Source organism: Gadus macrocephalus, chromosome 20, assembly GCF_031168955.1.
Source record: "Gadus macrocephalus chromosome 20, ASM3116895v1".
Taxonomy (NCBI): Eukaryota; Metazoa; Chordata; class Actinopteri; order Gadiformes; family Gadidae; genus Gadus; species Gadus macrocephalus.
Genome location: NC_082401.1, coordinates 14,650,898 through 14,672,808, shown reverse-complemented (window position 1 = coordinate 14,672,808; position 21,911 = coordinate 14,650,898). Strand labels below are relative to the sequence as shown.

Below are 21,911 nucleotides of genomic sequence, written 5' to 3'. Positions count from 1 at the left end.
GAGGAGGAGTAGTCGCACTCCACTCCATCTAGTGAACAAGTCAATATTGACTGCGTGGGTTCCGCAACGCTTCCCCTGTTACATGAACATCAGACGTGGGCCCGGGCTGGGATGCCTTCGCCGTGTTCGTTCAGTCACTCAATCATTCATGTTGCTGCAGCGTTCTCTGCTCGGGTTCTCGGTTGTACACTCTGAGGTTTTCTGTGATGCATACACTGTGGGAGGTTGTTTGTGCTGCATTCTTGGAGGTTCTATGTGATGCATTCTGGGAGGTTCTCTGTGGGCGGTTCTCTGTGGTACACTGGGGTTCTCTGTGATGCATTCTGGGAGGTTCTCTGTGATGCATTCTGGGAGGTTCTCTGTGGTACACTGGGGAGCTTCTCTGTGATGCATTCTGGGGGGTTCTCTGTGGGAGGTTCTCTCTGGTCCACTCAGGGAGATTCTCTCTTGTCCACTGGGAGGTTCTCTGTGGTTCACCCAGGGAGCTGGGGGGGAGGTTGGAGGTTCTGTAGCTGGTCCGTACCCTCCCCGTATTAAAGACGTTGTCCCTGTCCCCCCAGAGGTCCGGAGGACGACCGGCGGGAGGTGGCCATGCTGTTCAGAGACGTGCCGTCGCTGCTCATCATCTTCGTGCTGACCATGCCGCAGCCCCTGAGAAAAGGTGCGTTCCCGGTTCTCTCTCCTCGAGCATCGGGGAGGGGGCGGAGGGGGGGAGGGCAGAAGGGCAGAGTCCTTAAAGAAGAGCCAGGGTGCACCATCTCTGCTGCTGCCTCACACAGACGCTCTCCACTACCAGCCCCTGATCACGACTGAACGTCTGGAGGAAACCACTCGCTTATCACGCCTCCCGCTCCGACTCGATTTGGTGGTGGGGTCCGGGATGCTCAGCCGAGGTGGTGGGTGGGGTGGGGGGTGAGGGGGGGGGGGGGGTATCCTTGCTGTGTCATTCAGCTCCACCTGGACACTTGGGCCCAATCCCATTCCTACCCCTTAGCCCTCCCCCTTGTTTTGAAGGGGGAGGGGGTAAGGGGAAGAAATGGGATTGGGCCTGAATCTGGGATTGGGCCATTTCCAATCCCATTTCTTACCCCTTCCCCTTACCCCTTCAAAACAAGGGGGAGGGGGAAGGGGTAGAAATGGGATTGGGCCTTAGTTGAAGTCCTCCGAGGAAGGAGGGACAACAACACCCTACAATCTACACCACCTCCACTACAACCACCACCATAACCCCCGCCAACTCCATCACCACCACCACCACCACCACCGACGCCCCCCTTCTATACCACCATAACCACCTCCACCTCAACCACCATGACGAAGACCACCACCACGAAGACCACTAACACCACCTCCACTCCAACCACCGCGATAACCATCCACCAACGCCATAACCACCTCCACCTCAACCACCATGACGAAGACCACCACCACGAAGACCACTAACACCACCTCCACTCCAACCACCGCGATAACCATCCACCAACGCCATAACCACCACCAACGGCATAACCACCAACCCCAGTACCACCTCCACCTCCACCTTCACCTCCACCACCATAACCCCCCTCACCCGTTATTTTATTCAACATTCAGCCCCTCGTGGATGCTGAGTGCGACGTTGAAAATCCATTTCTCTGTGCACTCTTTGTGCTTTTTTCGTTTCCACAGAGATTGTGTGGACTGCCTTTCTCTGTAGTCCACTCAGCGGCCCTTTACTTCGCCTTTGAGCCCTGACGGAGGAGAAATGGCAATCAGTGTGCGATTAGCTTCTAGATGGGCTGCGTATCTCTTTCAATTTCCAATTGATTTAGCCAAACCAAGCATCATTACCGCACTCGATGTGAGATGGGAAATTGATTTTTTTTTTTGGGGGGGGGGGGGGTTCTTTTCTTTTATGCACAACAGGATCAGTAATGCGTCTGAGTGAGGGCCCCCATAGAGGAGAGGGCACAGCGATGGAGGTCGAGATAGCTCAGTTGTTTTTGTTGTGGGTTTGATTCGATTTATTCTACATAGAAGGGGACGTGCTCGACCTGCCTGTCCTGGGGGAGGGGGGGGGGGCGGCGGCCATTGTTTGTTGTGTTTGTTTGTAATCGCACTGACACGGGGTACAATGTCTCCTCTGGAGAAACCGGGCAATGGCACCTTCCATTTTGTCTTCCAGTCTGAAACCTCCATCTCCCCCAGGTAATTATCCGTTGGGTTGAAGTGGTAGACGGGGGAGGGGAGGGGGGGGGGGGGGGGGGAGAAGAAAAGAAAGGCATGCTGGGAAAGTCGCTCACCAGAATGACTCGGCTCTCCTCCTAGTTTCCAACCTCTACCAACACACACACCCATCGTGTCCACTACTGCCTTCCAAAGATTCAAATTATTATTGCGTGATCCATCGTTTTCTCCTGCCCTGCTTCTCCACCTCCCTCCCCGTTCTATCAAGTGCTGAGTGATTTGGCTCAAGAGTGTGTGTGTGTGTGTGTGTGTGTGTTTGTGACCACCAATGACCCCCCCTCCCCCCCCCCCCCTGTCCTCCCCACAGAACACTTCACCTGCGTGGTGAAGATGCTGTACAACCTGCAGTTCGTCCAGGCCCTGGCCGCGCTCTCCGCCCAGTTCAGCCCGGAGGAGCGGCAGGCCTGGAGCACGTCTGGAACCCCCAAGAAGGTAAAGGACGATCAATATTTACTGTCATTCAGTACGGTGATATTTACATCAGCTTTGGCATTGTACATTTCCCGTGACGATTAAGCCCATTGACTGGGGGGAAGGGAAAGACTGAGATATTTAAGAACCGCCTCCTCGGGCCAACACGTTGTTCGCTCTTTACATTTACATTTAGGGCATTTAGCAGACGCTTTTATCCAAAGCGACTTATAATAAGTACATTTGTCGGTAGAAGGAGAAACTATATATCGCTGTCGGTACAGTAAGGATGTACATAGAATCAAGTGCCGAGCACTTACAATTGTTGGGTTAACCAATTCCCCGTATACAACGAAGATAGCTAGGATGAGACGCTACACAATGCTAAGTACTACTTTTAAGTGCCAGGACGTACAACATACGATAAGTGCGCACATTAAGTGCCAGGACGTCGGTGGGGGGTGGTAAGGGGGGAGGCTATGCAGAGTCTAAGTGATCTCAAATTTCTTTAAGAAATGGTGATTACTTTGCATTAAAGACCACAGCGTTCTGGCGAGCCACGCTAACCTCAAACAGCCGCTGGAACACCAGGTGGTATCGGCAGAGGCAGCTCACGAGCGGCGCCGCGACCGCCGTCGACTGACGGGTCGGGGGCTCGCATAAGGGGGTCTCTACTTAAAACAAACGCGCCCAGCGGCGTGACGTCTCTCCTCTGCTCCTGGAGCGCTGGACTGCCGCCGTTAATCACGGCGTATGACTCCCGATTGAGACGAACGACGCCCATTCCAGGTTCATTTACATGGCCTTCGCCGCGAACCGCATCGATCTTCATTATCTCAAAAAGTGTGATTGGTGGAAGGGCGCCGCCTAATTGGCTATTTGTCTGGCGTCTATTAAATGTGTATTAGCGGGCGGCTCAGCGGAACGTCAATAGACCCACGGCCGCACCCCCGCTAAAGCCCCGGGTCGTCCTGGGCGAGGGGTATGTTGTCGAACACCGCTCTGCTGCATCCCCATGAACCACGCTGAACCCGTTCACGAGCCATCGTCCCCCCGCGCCTCCAGGGCCTTCTAATATTTACACGGACCAGCCTTTTTTTTTCCCGGTAACGGAGCTGATCGATTTTTCGGTTATCACCTCGAGGCGACGACTGAACAAAGGTCTGAATTCAGTGCAGAGTAATCCAAAACATTAGACTTCTCTATCTTTCTCTTTCTCTTTCTCTTTCTCTTTCTCTCTTTCTCTCTCTCTCTCGATGAATCTCGGACGCAGGAAGGCAGGAGAGATAAGACGGGACGTGTTTTATATTCTACCACCTTCAACATGATAAATGTTGCAGACTTTTCATCTTCGAAAACATTAGCCTTAAGTCGTTGAGTTTCTTAAGGTTTTTATTTTTTATCGCTACACTCATTCTTGTAATGTGGTCAGCTTATCTGTGTCTGGGGTATTTTTCTGTAAGAAAATAATTGCTGTTCCCGTGTGTATTCTGTGTAGTCAGCGTATCTCATTCAGTGCGCCGCGTCCAAATGGAACTAATTTGGAACCAGAACACAGTGGAGCTTGAATACGTTTGTTGTTTGTCTGGTGCCTGTCCAGAGCGCGGCAAACGGAGAGAAGTGTTTCGAAGCCCTGCTCAGTCACGTCATCGGCGAGCTGTCCAGCGACGAGACGATCTACCGGCTGAATGCGGCGGAGCCCACCGTGGTGAGGAAGGAACCACTCACAAACAGGACTCTCTCCCCCAGCCCTCGTGTCACACACCCCCGCTGTGCGGTGTCCCCTCTCCCAGGGCAGGTCAGCTTCAGGGTCAGGGTGTTCGAAGGTTCTGAGGTTTCAACCCAAATGTCCTCAGTCTAGCTGTGGACGTCCTTGAGCGAGACGCCTTCACCTCCTACATGCTCCCTAATAACATGCATATCCCATCAAAATCAAAATGAGGTCAGAGCCATGTAGGTAGCTGTGAAGACGCTGGGTAGTCTAGAGCAGGGGTCACCAACCTTTTTGAACCTGAGAGCTACTTCATGGGTACTGAGTCATACGAAGGGCACCCCGTTTGATACACTCTTCTGAAATAACAAATTTGCTCAGTTTGCCTTTAGTTATATATTACTATTAATGATACTCACCTATGTGAAACATGTTAATTCATTAAGTCATGTTAATGATTTCTCACAATAATTATCAACAATGACTTAAAAAAGATGGGAAATAGTTGTTCAAGAATGAGTAGTGCTATGTTTAGAACTGGAAGCTCTGAAGATGTTTGTTGAGGAGAGCCATGTAGGTAGCTCTGAAGAGTCTTGGTGACTTGGGCCGTGTAGGTAGCTCTGAAGAGTCTTAGTAAGTTTAGGCTGTGTAGGTAGCTCTGAATGCACCATGTGTCTTCAGAGCTTACCTACATGGTCCCTGCACTGAACACACTTGGTGAAATAACCATGTCTTTCCCCCCCCCCCCCTCCTTCTAGCTGAGCTCCAGCGTGTGGTCTCCCCAGTCCATCGAGTTCAGCCTACGTCAGTTCTGCCTGCCCTACCTCCGCATCGCTAGCCTGCTGCAGCACCACCTCTACGGGGACGTCCTCACCGAGTGCCTGGTACGTCCGTCCGCGACGCTCTCGGTTGTATAGCACGGTAGGATAGTCTAGGAATCCCGTCTTCCTGTAGGCATCCTTGACTAAGATGCCTAAATCTTCAGTCCCTTTTGGTTTGAATCATCTGACAAACGACTAAATAGTAGCAATATTGGTGTCTTAAAGGTCCCATGACATGCCACCAGGTGTGGTGTGATTAGCCGCTACAAGCCGTTTTTGGAAATCTGCCCCTTATGACATCACAGGTGGGCGTGTCCACCTAGATGTGTGACGTGCTACATTCCACTGTGTTGGCTGGTAGACTGATCCATCCAGCACACGTCTAGGTGGACACGCCCACCTGTGATGTCATAAGGGGCAGATTTCCAAAACGGCTCGTCACGGCTAATCAGAACACACACACGGTGGCATGTCACGGGACCTTTAGGCCCAATCCCATTTCTACCCATTACCCCTTCCCCTAACCCCTCCCCCATGTTTTGAAGGGGTAAGGGTAAGGGGTAAAGGGAAGGGGTGAGGGTAAGGGGTAAGGAGTAGAAAAGGGATTGGCCCTTACCCCTTACCATTACCCCTTCAAAACAAGGGGGAGGTGTTAGGGAAAGGGGTAAGGGGTAGAAATGGGATTGGGCCTTTATATTTAAGATGAAGGACATCAGAAATGAATCAAAATGAATCTCAAGCCTTTCTTCCCTCAGTGCAGGTGTTGGTGTCATTCAGGTCTGACAGATCATTGGACTATTGCTCCAAACTATTTACTGACGGACTGAACCCTCGTCTGTCTGTCCCCAGCAGGAGGACGAGTTCTGGACGCTGGTCGTGGGTCTGGGGCTGCTGGCCCCCGGGCCCCAGACCCCCAGCTCCAGCCCCATCCCCAGTGCCTCGTGTCTGGAGTGGCCGGGGGTCAGTGCCTTCCAGCTGGTGACCCAGTGGTGTGAGGAGATGAAGGGGCTCCCCGAGACGCAGGCTGAGCACACCCTGGTGGGTGGCACGCCCCAGATGCACCAAAACATTCATCACATTATTACTATTATTATTATCACCGTATTTTCCGCACTATAAGGCGCACCGGAGTATAAGCCGCAGCAGCTAAATTGAATGATGTGTACATATATGGAGCCCGCCGCTTAAAGGTGGGGGGGGGGGGGGGGGGGGGGGGGGCGCGGGGCGCGGGGGGGGGCGCGGACCGGTCATAGAGCCCATAGAGCCCATAGAGCCCATAGAGTTAAAGTTGGTGGACTGTAACCTGTAAAATCCATAGATTTAGGAGGTCCCCTAGTGGCCGTTAGCTGTAAAAATCCATAGATTAGCCGCACCGTTATGTAAACCGCAGAATCGAAAAATGGGGAAAAAAGCGCGGCTTAAAGTCCGAATATTACGGTATATATTTTTTTTTGGTCTTTTATGGGTTTGTTTTGTCAAACATTTCCACATCTTTCATCGTATCTTCTGTGTGTGCTCACCGTTATGACATGAATAGTACACATTTGAAAAAGGCTCTCAGAAGTACACACATACGACACAATACAGTAAAGAATTCAAATGTAAGTAGAAAGAACAGTAAAACAGTTAGGGAGTAGTCTGTTTGTAAAATGACTAGTGATCTGTGAAAACAAAATCAGGTCTTAGGGGCGTTACAAAGTGAATCCACTTTTTAAAGTATGAGGTAAATTGCTCTGTTTTATGATTGATGAGATGATGATGATGATGAAGATGATGGTTATCTCCTTCGATAACCACTTCCTGGTTAAAGCCTTTTTAGCTGCAACCAACAGAACGTTCAATAAGTATTCGTCCTTTTTCATCCAGGTCATAGGTAAATTCCCAAAGTAAATAGTCTTGATTTCTAAAGGCAGAACAACTTCTAAATGACATTCTTAATCACAACTGAAACATTGAATCAAAACCTCTGATCTTAAAGCTGCGGTAGGTAGGACTTAAGAGCTATTGTTTGAGTGTGTTTTGTCAGAGGTGAGAGAGCTATGCGTCAGTTTGTAGTCAGTGAAGTGCTTTGTAAGATTATCTGGTCTTGTTGACTGACCTCTGTAAGAGTTCATTTTGAGCCCACTCCCTGCTCATTTCCTGCTCATTTCCAACAATCAGGGCATCTTTGTCCTAATTGGATGTTTGTATCCATCTAGCCTGTCAATCACATTTGTGTACATAGTGTTATCATCTCATTGGTGGAGAAACATAGAGGGAGGGAGCAGAGAAGGGAGGGTGTGTTTTTTGTGTGTTTATTCTTCAAAATACTGTTCCCTCGCTCTCTTTAAACCCCTCAAATATCTCCTAAATCAGCTTTAAAAGAGCCCGGTAAAAAGAATCGATGTTGTGTGTAAAATGCCATTCCATTGTACATTTTATTGACCTGTTTTGGGGGGCGGCAGTAGCTCAGGAGGTAGAGCGGGTCGGCTGACCACCTCAAGGTTGCTAGTTCGACTGTGTCGAGTCGACCCTGAGCAAGGCACCTAACCCTAGCTGCTCCCGATGAGCTGGCTGTCGCCCGGCACGGTTGACTCAACCCTCGGTGTGTGAATGTGTGAACGTCAGGCAATGTTGTAAAGCACTATATATATATATATATATATATATATATATATATATATATATATATATATATATATACTGTATATGCAGCCCATTCACCATTTTTGTTTCTTCTCTCCCAGGAACTGGTGCCGTTCCGCTCCCCCCAGACCCTCCTGGTGCAGGACCCCCAGTGGGGAGCGCCGAGGCTCCTCCAGCTCCCCGACAACTACAACATCCTCTTCCAGTACTACCACCGCAAGGCGTGCTCCGCCTGCCAGAAGGTGCCCAAGGACCCGGCGCTCTGCCTGGTCTGCGGCACCTTCGTCTGCCTCAAGGGGCCATGCTGCAAGCAGCAGGGCACCTGTGAATGTGTTCTGGTGAGGCCGCCGCCGCCGCCGCCGCCGCCGCCGCCATACCTGCCTGTTGTCAGGGGAGCTAAAGGACGTGAAGGATATTTGGCAGCTCCTGAAATTCCCTTCGCTTCCGGTGGGAACACGTCTAAAGACGTGTTCCCACCGGAAGCGAAGGGAAATTCAGGAGCTGCGTCCGGGTGACTGACGTTACTTTTGCGCAAAAGTACAAACGTTTAAACTCGAGCGAATGAGGCGGACGGGTAGACACGTCCTTGTCCTGATTGAACATCCCGGCACCATGCAAATGTTCACCATTTCGAAAAGAAATACAAACGAGGACTAATTCACTGAGTTCACCAACTAATACTCTTCACTAGAAATGTTGTGTGAAATGATTTTCAAGCAGTCTTGCGGTATCAGCTTGGTAGATGGAACAGCGAGGTGTCCGATAGGCGGAGATCTAGATCAGCGGGAGTGGCCCGCGAAGCTGTGCATCGTGGTGCATGGTGGGAGTTGTTGTCTTCAATCCACAAGCGCCAAAAAGTCACTTTCTGCCTTTTTCTCGGTCAAGACGGCACCAAATTAGAATTTTATTTTATTATTCGACTACATGTAGGACCCAATTTCAATACATATTCATGCCTCCACCGGTGAAATGCTCCTTCAAGTGTTCTCATATTCAGTCTGTTATTCCGATCTATATAAGCGTCTATAGTGTGAGCTGTATGATGGAGTACATTGTGGTAGAACATCTTATAAGTACGCTGTGTCGAAGGTGCAATGGCAGACCTAACCAACATCGCCCCGCGTGTGTCTCTCCTCCCCCCCCGCAGCACTCCCAACACTGTGGCGCGGCGACCGGCATCTTCCTCCTGATCAACGCCTCCGTCATCATCATCATCCGGGGCCACCGCTTCTGCCTGTGGGGCTCGGTGTACCTGGATGCCCACGGGGAGGAGGACCGAGACTTGCGGTAACTCTCTCTCTCTCTCTCTCTCTCTCTCTCTCTCTCTCTCTCTCTCTCTCTCTCTCTCTCTCTCTCTCTCTCTCTCTCTCTCTCTCTCTCTCTCTCTCTCTCTCTCTCTCTCTCTCTCTCTCTCTCTCTCTCTCTCTCTCTCTCTCTCTCTCTCTCTCTCTCTCTCTCTCTCTCTCTCTCTCTCTCTCTCTCTCTCTCTCTCTCTCTCTCTCTCTCTCTCTCTCTCTCTCTCTCTCTCTCTCTCTCTCTCTCTCTCTCTCTCTCTCTCTGAGAAAACGAAACGAGGGAAACGCGATGCACAATAAAACCCACGCGCATAAACAACATAACACAGTGTTATGCTGTCAGGGACCACCATTTTGAGAGAACTAACGTAATTATACCGTTACCCGAGCTAATCCAAACTTTATTTTGCCCGGTCTCACATGTGAAACCCTACGGCAGTTTCAAACACAACACAACGACACCTCCATAACGACTTATAATTGCATGATTAATATCTAAACAACGCCCAAAACACCATGACTACCACCAACATACCTACGCTTCTATTGCAAACATTGCGATCTGACGTCCCGACCCAAACGCCCTTATAAGGCGTGTTTCCTACCGTGGGTTTGGCCCCCCGGGTCGCCGTGGTAACGCATCATGCTTAACGTTGTTCTCCTTCCCCCCCCCCCCCGTACAGCCGGGGCAAGCCCCTGTTCCTGTGTGCCGAGAGGTACCGGGTGCTGGAGCAGCAGTGGGTCTCACACACCTTCGACCACATCAACAAGCGCTGGGGTCCGCACTACAACGGACTCTAAGACCACCCCCCCCCCCCCCCTACCCCCCCACTACCACCACCACCTACGCTCTCTACCCTCCCTCCAACCCCCTCACACCACCGGGTCCACCAACCAATCACGGACCCCCCCCTGATGAAGGACAGTTCCGCCGCAGTTGAAATATTTGGGTATCTTTATGACGTGATAAACACTAAACATGCAGAGTGGCAGCCTTGGTTTATGTGAAGCTACATGTACAATCATGCCTCAAGACTAACAAGTGTGTGCGCGCGTGCGTGTGTGTGTGTGTGTGTTTGCGTGCGCGTGTTTAAGTGATTTTCCGTGTGGTTTTAAAATGGGGGAGACTCAGAGGGACGGCGAGTTTAAAGTGAGAGCACCACTTGGCCCAGAAAGACGGTATTGGTTTAGGAAGAGGCTTTTAAAGCCTGTAGTACGATATCTTCCCCACCCCCCCCTCCCCTGCAAAAACATCCAAAAAATAAACTGATCAACCCTCCCTGTAAAGTAAGATTATTTAGTAATTATTGACTGACGCATATCACCCCGGTTCTCTCTAATCTGATTTCTCCTACGCCGGGCTGGCGAGGGTTTGCATTGTGGCGCTATGCCACAGTGTGCGCTTGTTGTGTTGGTCTGGAGGTAACGGACACGAGACACCTGTCTGACACCAGAGTCCACGCCGTCGAGTGAGGCTCCGTCGATGGGGGGGCCGTTTGAAATCCATCCTCAGGAATTAGTTACTTTTTATTTTTTGGTTGTTGACATTTTTCTTTGCTGGTTAAAATGACTACGTTTGAGATATTTAAATAAATGCTGCTGCTCATCATCTCATTTGACCTTTTTTTTTTTTTTGGTGTATTGAATATTTTCTTAGCTGCGTTTTCGTATGAGTTTATATATCGGACGGGGATGCTGACTCCAGTCCACTTTAATATTTACGAAGGCATCGCGGTCTTTATTTTCTTTTTTTCTTACATCATTAATTTCCATCCTCTGTCCTGACAACCAGTGACGGTGACTTTGAGCGTGTTGTCATGGCAATGACGGGTCAGGATGAACAATTCCCCCCCTCCCCCTAAACATAATCGTCCCATATCAAGGTACAGAAATATTTTGTTTTTAAGGCAGTAAAATTGTTATTGGTTATTTTGGGTTCACGGATGATCTTCAAACCGAAGCCCGTTGTTGAACCCTGATACCTTAGGGGTTAACGTTGGTTCTCATTTCAGTCAACGGGATCAGAAGGTTAAGACGATGAGTTGTTAATTAGTTTAATTAGGCCCAGGCTGCAGCTACCAACAGCTCTCTGTCACTAGATGGAAAAAAGCAAAGTCTAAATAATTTTACCACTGATCCTCCTTTAATTTGCACTATTCAGAAGATTATTTCACCTCTTTTCAAGTTTAACATGTATCCAACCAATCCTTTGTTTAAACTCCTTCAGATCCACAAACTTCGGCTTCTCCATCTCGCTCTGCTCAGTGTCGTGACAAACCAAACCTTAATTAATAACGCTTCATATCCGAAACGCCGTAACGCCGTCTTTTTCTTTTCCATCAGGGAGGATACATATCCAGTTGTGTCGTAATATAAATGCCCCCACTTTAGGGTCCCCACAGCCCCCTGATGCCCCAGCGATGGCCCCCAAACTCTCTGACCGCCGGTCCACGTGGTCGACCGCCTAGCAACACGAGGAAGACGTTGATGACAATTCAACTGGTTCCTCCTCCCCCCTTAATTTCATGCATGCTGCTTATTTGTCCCCCTACACTCTTATTTTGAAGTAGGCCCCCCCACTTTGTACGTGTACACGACCGCTATAGAGGAGTAAAATGGGTGTCAAATTCAAACTGAAGGCTTGTGTGTGTGTTCTCCTGTGTGAATGAAGAGAGAATACAGTACATTACTGTAGGTGCTGACTCAAACTATCTGAGTTTGTTCAAAAAGTGTGACTTGGACATTTAATGCAAAATGTAACATATGTGAATAAAATATACACACACTTAACTGTGTAAATGTATCTTTATTTTTTTGTCTATAACTCATGAAATGCTGTAACCGTCCTTTTCTCAGCTTGTTGTTGTTGGCCTTCAGGTCAACAAGATGGTTAATACTTCAGGTTGTATTCATATAGGCTTATATTATAGAAAATATTTATATAATCGTATAGATATATATTTATATAGCAGTTTTTTAAAACAAGGTTTACAACGTGCTTTGCAAATAATAGGACAGGAAGTGCCCATATTGTAGCATGTATACTAGTACTAGTCATGCACTAAGGAGAAATGTCCAATCTATGGAAATAACCCATACATGCAGCCGAGTATTCGGCCTGTGATATACGCTGTGTCCACCAGGGGTCTGATGGGTCTGCCCTGTGATACACTTTGCGACCACCAGGGGTCTCCGCTGGGTCTACCCTAGGATACACTGCGACCAGGGGTCTGATGGAAAAACATACCGCAAGGGGGACGCCTGGCTTTGTTATTCATGTACCAAGACGATAGAGAACAGTAGCGGCTTCTGTTATGAAGCTTCAATGTTGACTTCACTGACGGGAGAACAAAACCAAACCGCAAACTCACAATTACTACAAACGCATACATTCGTTTTATATTCAAATTGAATGGATGCTCCGTACGATAAACCCAGCCCCTGAAATACGCCTGTTTGCTAGCGTGGTAATTGGGGGGAATGTTTCATGAGCAAGAGAGGCCCATGGGGCCGACACAGACTTAGTTTGGTGCCATGCAGTGTTAATTTCGTTAACGAAAAATATGACGAAAAATGTTCGTCAACGACCTTTTTTCCGTGACTAAGACGAGACGTTGACGAGCTAAAAATAGATCTGTGATAATAAAAACGATGACGAAATGTCATTTTGTTTTCGTTGACGAGACGAGACAGGACGAAAACGTTATTGGTGTGCTATTTGGACATTCAAAATGCATGATATTTTCCAATCAGTACACTCCCGTAAGGTTCTTATGCAACTGTTCACTCCTCCAGTAAATAGGACGGACCTTAGCTACGACTTGGCAACGGGAGGTATGGTCCACTCAGCTATGAGCTAACGTTATGCATTGTACATGATTCGAAATTCTTCCCAGCTTTTATTCCACAGATACTAGGGTCTATAGCATATAACCGTTGTCTGATTACAGTTTAATTCATTTTTCACAATTTACTGGCTCTCGTTTTGAAGAAAATCACCGCGCCATTCGTTTCAATGGGAATCGCCACGGTCTATACTTCAACATAAGGTGGACTTTGACATTCGTCCCAGCCTTTATACCCAAGATACTATAGGGTTTATAGCATATAACCGCGTTTTCTGATTACAGTTTAATGCATTTTTCACAATTTACCAGCTATCGTTTTGAAGGCTGAACAGACAAGAGTACTAAAGTGTGACGTCACGTTTCGAGAGCAACAGATTTTCGGTTCTACACAAACCAAATTAAAAAGGGGAAATCCTATGCCACACAAACCTTTTATAGAAAAGGAACAATCTTTTTGCGAATTGATTTGTGAGTTTGCTTTACCAATGATGTAAGTAATATTGAGAATAGATTGTCTTCATATTAAAAAAAAAACTAAACTAAACTAACGTTTGCAAACTTTTCCTTTTAATACCCCAGGGGAATACATGTCAACGCCTCGACATTTTTCGATTGGTAGTGATTTTCACCTCTTGAAATTGATTTATTTTAATTTTGAAAGAAACAACACATGGAAGCAATGGAGAACGCCATCTCTCGTTCGGTTGTTTAGAACTGAAAATCCGGTTGCCAGGACAACGTAACGTTTTCACTTTAGTACTCTATTTGAGTGGAACAACTTAGCATATAGCCATATAGCCTATATAGGGTTAGCCTAATTGAACTAGTTTAAAAAGAGAAAACATTTTGACTAAAAGTAATGACTAAAAGTTGACTAAAATGTAAGGACTTTTCGTCGACTAAAACTAGACTAAAACTACAAAGGAAAACAATGACTAAAATGTGACTAAATATACTAAGCATTTTCGTCAAAAGACTAAGACTAAGACTAAATCTAAAATAGCTGACAAAATTAACACTGGTGCCATGTCTAATTAGGAAGAGCATGTAGGTCATGCAGTAAATACCCGCGGTGGAATTTTCCTTGCCATAAAATCCAACCCAAAAGTTTTGCAGAATATTCTTCATGCTCCGAGATGCTGATGTTACAGGCCATTCTGCAAAAGGTGAATTTAAGCAGCAGGCCCCACGTTGTGAACTCTGGTAAGCCCCGCACTACAATAACGTTATCTCTCTTAAGTACACAAGCAAGTGTGTGTCATTTTAGAAGTAGTTGTTGGTGTTCAGGACAGGACGACACTCTGAGGTCATATCAGATGACAGTTAATTATTCACTCTTGCACGGGGAGCAGGGAAATCAGTTCGGATATGTCGCTATGGACGGTAAGCACTAGTTAAAGAAATGCATTGTTCAAAATAATAACTAAAGACGATTCGTTTGCCCAGTTCTGCAAGGGAGTGAGTGATATTGTTGAAGTATCCTACATGGTCAATGTGGACCCATCATTGAACCTTCAAGTTTTCATATTCTACAGGTAGAGGTGGACATACGGACTCAGCAAATACAGGGTAGGCATATTTTATTCCTTTTTATCTAACAGTCTCTTAAACCTATAAGGTAGGACGGTGCAGGTTTAATGGTTTGCAATGGTCAGCAAATTCACTTCTACCTCAAACGAGGTAGAAGTGAGTAGAAGGTCTTTCCAACTGAGCATACATTCAAATTAGGAAGAACAAAAAAGAAGTAGGTCTATTCTTTCCATAAAAGATGGTAGGCCTATAGTCATAAAATAATTTTACTACATTACTACTATTCTTAATGGTTATTGGTGGACCTTGGGGTCAAATATGACTTTTATGATTTTAGTGTCTGCAAGAATGCAATTTGGCTTCAGAGTACATTTTTGTGAAATTTTTTGAATAGACAAAACAGAAATAGTAAAACATAACTGCGAACAGTTACATTGGGTGATTAACAGTTTGCCATGTTTCATTTCAGCCAACCTGCTCACATAGTTATTGGGATTATAATTGTAATATATTTGATTTTTTTTTTCGTTCAAACATGTATTTACACAACATTACAATAATTATTAGATTTGGTCAATTAACTAATATAACAAATTATTTGAAAGGCACAAAACATCTGTCTCTATGACACTGTAGTACACACACACACACACACACACACACACACACACACACACACACACACACACACACACACACACACACACACACACACACACACACACACACACACACACACTATGAACAGAGCAGACTCACCCCTCCCACAACACACCTCTTTAAACCCAATGAACGATTCAGAAGCCTTTCTTTATTACATATTTGCGATGGCAAAACCTTGGTCAACGCAGCAGGCTGTGGTTGTGACTTTCATCTGAAAATTCCTAAAGGTGTTAATATATATATATATATATATATATATATATATATATGGACGACCTAGACACCTTACTGAGTGTTGTTTGTGTCCACTGCCCAGGCCAGAGGAGGAAAACCCCAGCCAGGAGTACTACCACCTCCATGGCCGGATCTGGTGAGCGATGAGCAGCCATGCACTGACCACTCACATGCTGTCACAGTCCTGCAGCCATTCACCTCACATCTGTAGACACTCGCGTGATCTCACATCCCACTAAGTAAACTCTGACCTTTACGTGTACACCGGGAGTGGCAGTTGAATTAAACGGTTGTCAGTTCTCAGACCTTTATGGAGAAAGGAACGTGTTCCTCTTAATATCGGGGGCCGTGCCTCACCGTTCCGTACTCTGAATCGAACGCAGATCTGTGCAAGAAAAACTGTTGAGGTGAATAAACACGACTAGGGGCTAATTTATCAGCGATTCTCTCGTGAACAAGTACTCCTGTGCACACAGCTAAGACTGGATTTGAATTCAGCTAAATCTGCACATTTTCTACCGTACCCTCCCCTTCTCTCCGTGTTTCTCCCGGTAAAGCCTTGGTTAACACAGCGCGCGGGAGAACAGGGATGCTAGTGTTGATGGCCGTGGGGCTGTTTGCTGTTGCGGTGTAAAACCCTTCCTATCCCCTTAACAAGGATTACAGCTGAAAGTCCCTTTACCGCAGCGCTGCCGCGGGGGTTTAGCCCTCTGAGTTCACCGGGAGGCCCGCAGTGAGAGTTGGCATGGGGGAATGTGGGTGTGCTCCAAGGAAGCAGAAAATTAGATTAGCAGACTTGCGCCTTACTTCCACCGGGCTGGCTCGTCACGCTCAGCTGTCAAATTGGATTGACAACTTTTGTCATTGGACACACTGGTGTGATTGAATGCTACTGGTTATCGCTTCCTGTTACCATGGCGATGCTTTCATATGTGTTAACATTTAGTATTATTTATGTAATGTAATATAGTAATATCATATAATATTCTTGCTGATCTCGTGTATTTCTTTTTATCAGAGGATATACACACAAATGCAATGTTTTGGTGCAGGTGCTGAGGTGAGGTTATATATTATTATATTCTAAGGAACAGTAGTCCCCATACTGCCTCCGAGCTGTTTAGTTTACCTCACCAATAAAACAAGAGCCCTGTTTTACCACCATGGACCGTGTCACCTTCATCCGGAACCTGACGGACCACATTCAAAGTCTACCTTGTTGTATAACGTGATCGTTTCTTTCTTAGCACAAAGAAACCGTGCCTGTTCTCTGTACACATACTGAACCAGAGCGGGCTAATCTATTCATCCTGCTTGAGAAGCACTACGCACATAACAGCAGATCCCCCCGTCTGAAACACACGGCCCCTTGAACAGCAGCAGTGCAAAGTGCAAACCCAAGCCCCTCGTTCCCCGGGTGCCACACCGCCCAACGGACAAAGGGTAACCCGAGCGATGCCAGAACCTGGAGGCGGTGTCCTGTTCTGCAGAAACAACAATGGCCCCCGAACCCGCTATTATCATAACCACCGTAGGCCGGCGGTCCCGGCGTGGTCCGGTACCTCGGAACGTCTCACCCTCAACAGGCGGTATCTCATCCCGTGGGTCGTGGTATGAACGGCACGCTGACAATAGGGGACGTGTTGCTATTGTTGTTTTTTATCGGGGTTAATTGTTCCCGTGTCGGCAGCGCTAGTGTACGTATGTTTGTCGCTGGAAGACGCACCGCTTCTATAACGCTGTCTAGTTGTGTGTGTGTGTGTGTGTGTGTGTGTGTGTGTGTGTGTGTGTGTGTGTGTGTGTGTGTGTGTGTGTGTGTGTGTGTGTGTGTGTGTGTGTGTGTGTGTGTGTGTGTGTGTGTGTGTGTGTGTTTGTGTGCTGTTGTTTGTGTGTGTACGTGTGTGTGTGTGTGTGTGTGTGTGTGTGTGTGTGTGTGTGTGTGTGTGTGTGTGTGTGTGTGTGTGTGTGTGTGTGGAAAACGTACAGCTTTTATAAGGCTATCTAGTTATCTGTTGTGTGTGTGTGTGTGTGTGTGTGCCTGTGTGTGTTTCACCTTCGTAAGTGTGTGTGTGTTCTTTTAGATTAGACCCCCTGGGATGAGCAAGGCGCAGGCATCAAAACATCTCCTCCTCCTGGGTTGCCCTGATAGAGTAACGGCTTGTTGTTTTACCCACGGCCGGGAGGGAGGGGAGGGGGGGGGGGGGTGGACCAGACTCAGGACCCGACGATGTAAGTAGGTGATCCACCAGGCTCTGGATCATGTGCTGGACCTGAGTCTGCAGGGACGGACCGTAATGTCTCACACACTGCAGGCGTTCACCTAGCAGTGTGCAGCGAGCTGGTTTTAGGTGTTATTCTTTTTAATTCTGAACAATCGTGTCTGCCCCTCACTCGTAGACAATCATTCTCACTTCAGCGTCCGACAGACAAAACGACGGTTGTGACGTTGTGGAGCTCACCTTAAGGACAACAGTTGTTATGAAGTTGCAGCAACATTGTTTACGGAGCGTAAGGCAGGAGGCAGTGTGTGTGTGTGTGTGTGTCTGTGGGTGGCGTGTGTGTGGGGGGGGGGGGGGGCTTGTGTAACCCTCATTCACTTCCTGGTTACCGGTGAGTAACCCGATCTGCTTAATATCAGCCTCCATTATGAGTGGATCATCTGCTGCCTGAATATTTAACGGTAGATCACATTACAGATTAGGAGCTGATGAATTATGAATTGCGTTAGATTAGCATAATTCAGTCGGGCGACGTGTGAGTGTGTGAGAGACTGCGTGTCACAGTGCGTGAGTGGAAGCCGTAGGACACACTTTCCCAGACGGGATCGGATCAGCAATCATCACAGGTATGTCTGAACTCTTTCTGATCCTGGAGTTCTGACCTTAATGATTCTGGGATTGCAAATAGTTAGCCTGTTAATTTTGTTCACTCAGTTTTTGTTATACTTTGTTTTCCAGGTTACAGTTATGGTTCTGAAATGTGTGCCTTGGTGTTGTGATGCGGTCAGTTTACTAAATATTATGGGACACATACAGCTATGTGTTCACTCATGCAGTGACAGTACTCGTGTAGTTTGCTCTCTATTTAATTTATTTCCAGCTATATTTTATCTATCTTTTTATTTATTCATCACCATACACACAACAGAGTGGCTCTGCAACGACACTCCCAGGAGAGATGGGCCGTAGACACAGATGGTTTAACACAACTGACAGCATTGATGGGGTTAAAAAGTGTGACCATCTTGGAAGCCGATAGCGCTGCTCGTTCCACGCTAAGGCCTCAGTTTCCCAACACAGGACTCGGTAGGTAGGTTCTTACGATAGTCTCTCCTGGTGCCCACCTGGTAGAGATGACCAGGTGTCGTAGCTACACGATTCCCAGGCCGATAGTGGGGTCGTCCTGACAACGGGCGACGGGCCCGTGAGCTGTGTCGTTGTCAGGGACCACAGCCACCAGGCATGGAAACACTCGATGGAACAGAATTCGCGGGGGGAGCATTACTCTATATATCTTTTCTTCGAATGAAATGACCGATAATACATTCTGCCGCTGTGGATAATAATATCCCACGGTCCATAACCCATGCTTATTGATTTTCTCTTCCTCCGTTTACTGAGAGGTGTTTTGAAGGGCACGCCAAAGGGGGGCGGCCTGGTCGGTGTCTCGCACCCGGGGGCGTCGAGTATTGAGTAAAGGAAAAAATCCATCTTCACTCGGATCATCCCTCGAAGCGACTCGCACAACAACTCATCCATTCCCCCCTCGCCGCTGAAATCCTTGAGGGTTCGGTAATATCACTCTCATTTTTTTTATATCAATCCACCAGATCCTGTGCAGCGTGTTTCTGTTGCTGAAGGTCATTCGGCATCGGCGACGCGTGACACATTTATGACGACGCCAAGACCCGAGGGAGACTGGCGCGGTGGGGGAGACGGGGGGGGGGGGGGGGGGGGCACTGCCTCTCGCTCATGTTTATTCCTCGTACGTATATATCATCATCATTTTACGATGAAAATGGGACGCACGGCGCCCGATAGATCACTGCTGCGTCCTCATCGATCACGGGCCTATAATCACACGCCTCGGTATTTGACGTCTCCCGTCGCCACGCGTGGACGCGCTTATGGCGTTCGTTAGAACGCGGGGGCTCCATGGCGGAACGCAGACCGCGTGACGTTTTAACATGAATACAAATTAGTTTTTATGTGTTCGGGTTGGTGTCTGTACGGACGGGGAAGGACAGGTCTGAAAGATTGAAGATGGGGAAATTAAGGATTAGTGTTATACTGCAGGACTAATGCATATACTACACACACACACACACACACACACACACACACACACACACACACACACACACACACACACACACACACACACACACACACACACACACACACACACACACACACACACACACACAAACCCGTGTCGATGCATGTGATTTCTCCATGTTTAGTCGGTGGTTGAGCCACTGAGCTGGCCCACTACAAATGACGTGGACAACATGGGAAATGTGTCCTATTTATAACCCTCTGTTACAAAGAGCACGCCATTACAGGGTGACAACGCAGCACAGCACCGTAAATAAGAATTGGTGGCTCAGGTGGAGGGAGGGGGGGGGTGTACACACGAGAGAGAGAGAGAGAGAGAGAGAGAGAGAGAGAGGAGAGAGAGAGAGAGAGAGAGAGAGAGAGAGAGAGAGAGAGAGAGAGAGAGAGAGAGAGAGAGAGAGAGAGAGAGAGAGAGAGAGAGAGAGAGAGAGAGAGAGAGAGAGAGAGAGAGGGGAAAACTCCTCCTGGGTGTTAATCTTTGTCCAATCCAATTGATCTTCTTAGTGGGCGAGTGACAAGGTCGCCCAACGTAGACGCTTCTATCGTTTGTCTATCTTGTGTGAAGCGCCACTTGTTACTCCGGCTGTCACTGGGAGCACTGGGAGTGCGCTGAGCGTTGTGTCGGCGCCGGAGTCGTAATGTTATGATCCCCTGAGACTCCTAGCCATAGGTCAACCCGGCCTCGGACGTCGCCATGACTCAGAAGATAACGCTCGCTCTGTAAGTACGCCAGCGCTGCTGTCTCTGCCGACTGTGTACCACGCTTTAGGATGTGCTGGGGTGTGTTTGGATGCATGAGCAGCCAGGGGTTAAAGGTTAGGCCTCATGCGGACATTGGGGTATCGAACCCGGAACCTTTGGTTTAAGATGTGTTTGGAGGCATTATAATGATGAGCACACCAGTTAAAGGGAGGCCTCATGCGGACATTGGGGTATCGAACCCGGAACCTTTGGTTTAAGATGTGTTTGGAGGCATTATAATGATGAGCACACCAGTTAAAGGGGAGGGCCTCATGCGGGACATTGGGTATCGAACCCGGAACCTTTGGTTTAAGATGTGTTTTGATGCATTATAATGATGAGCAGCCAGGGGTTAAAGCCTAGACCACATGCGGTGATTGGGGTATCGAACCCAAAAACCTTTGGGCTGGGAGTCAACCACACCCTCAGTACTAGAGTATAATATATATCTGGACCGGCACTCACCTGCTACCTGATCTCATGCCGTATTACTGTATATGGCATGTGTTACATATTACCTTCCGTTGTTTTGTGTCGTCTTCTGTGTCTTCCTTGCTAATAGTATTGGTTTTTATTTCATACCCATGATAAAAAGCGTACACACTTTCAATAGTCTCTTTTTAGCTTCTTGTGAACAGTGTTTCCTTGGTTGTGGATGGACAGGAAGTAGCTTTCGCTCATACTAGGTTATGTGTTTTCCTTTTTTAGAATCAGAAAGAGATAACTCTCACGTTAGCTTTTCACCAATCAGAGGATAACACGTTGTTAAATACATTCATATATGCACATGATATGACTATATAACCATCATAAATATTGCACAGCAATAGATTATAGATTATCTCCTGTTACAAAGTAGTATGTTATATTAGTTAATACTCAGTTAGTCGATAGTAATTAATCTAATATGATTTATTTATGCATTTGTATTCTTATACAATAAATATATTATAATTGTGCTCAATTAGAATTGTTCTACAATTATATTATTAGTATTACATGAAGATACTACTATATTTATATATAGGCCTATATATTATTATTCTACATATATTTTCCCTGTGAGAATACTCATAATTCCCCTTATCCCTTCACCAACCTTGAACATGCTCGTTAAAGCATTGGTTTGTTCAGACCCCAGGTTAATGGTTGACATCGTCTCTGTCCAGGTGTAAATCAACCATGACTTTCGCAGTGTACTTGTGTTGGTAAAAAGGGGGCGCGCCATTGACATCCATTATAACCCAATCGAGTGTTGATTAGCTCCCATCGCTGTTTCTGGTAGTCCAACATAAGTCAGCAAACACAAACTGACCTGGATGGTAGTTCCTCCAATCATGCTTATATATATATCACACACACACACACACACACACACACACACACACACACACACACACACACACACACACACACACACACACACACACACCACACACACACACACACGCGCGCACGCACACATATAC

General features: G+C 47.3%; 2 protein-coding genes across 2 annotated transcripts in view; both read left to right on the top strand.

Moving 5' to 3' along the window:
* ubr3 (ubiquitin protein ligase E3 component n-recognin 3) overlaps window positions 1–11,879 on the top strand; it is a 44,837-nt gene extending 32,958 nt beyond the window's left edge. The window contains 8 exon segments of the mRNA XM_060040691.1: window positions 561–661; window positions 2,534–2,658; window positions 4,238–4,345; window positions 5,107–5,232; window positions 6,019–6,207; window positions 7,896–8,132; window positions 8,942–9,081; window positions 9,773–11,879. Coding sequence (XP_059896674.1) covers window positions 561–661; window positions 2,534–2,658; window positions 4,238–4,345; window positions 5,107–5,232; window positions 6,019–6,207; window positions 7,896–8,132; window positions 8,942–9,081; window positions 9,773–9,890 — 1,144 coding nt within the window. The 3' untranslated portion in view covers window positions 9,891–11,879.
* Window positions 11,880–13,962: 2,083 nt separating this feature from the next.
* myo3b (myosin IIIB) overlaps window positions 13,963–21,911 on the top strand; it is a 64,167-nt gene continuing 56,218 nt past the window's right edge. Inside the window, 3 exon segments of the mRNA XM_060039466.1 lie at window positions 13,963–14,140; window positions 14,473–14,506; window positions 15,447–15,500. Of these exon segments, the coding sequence (XP_059895449.1) occupies window positions 14,074–14,140; window positions 14,473–14,506; window positions 15,447–15,500 (155 nt within the window). The 5' untranslated portion in view covers window positions 13,963–14,073.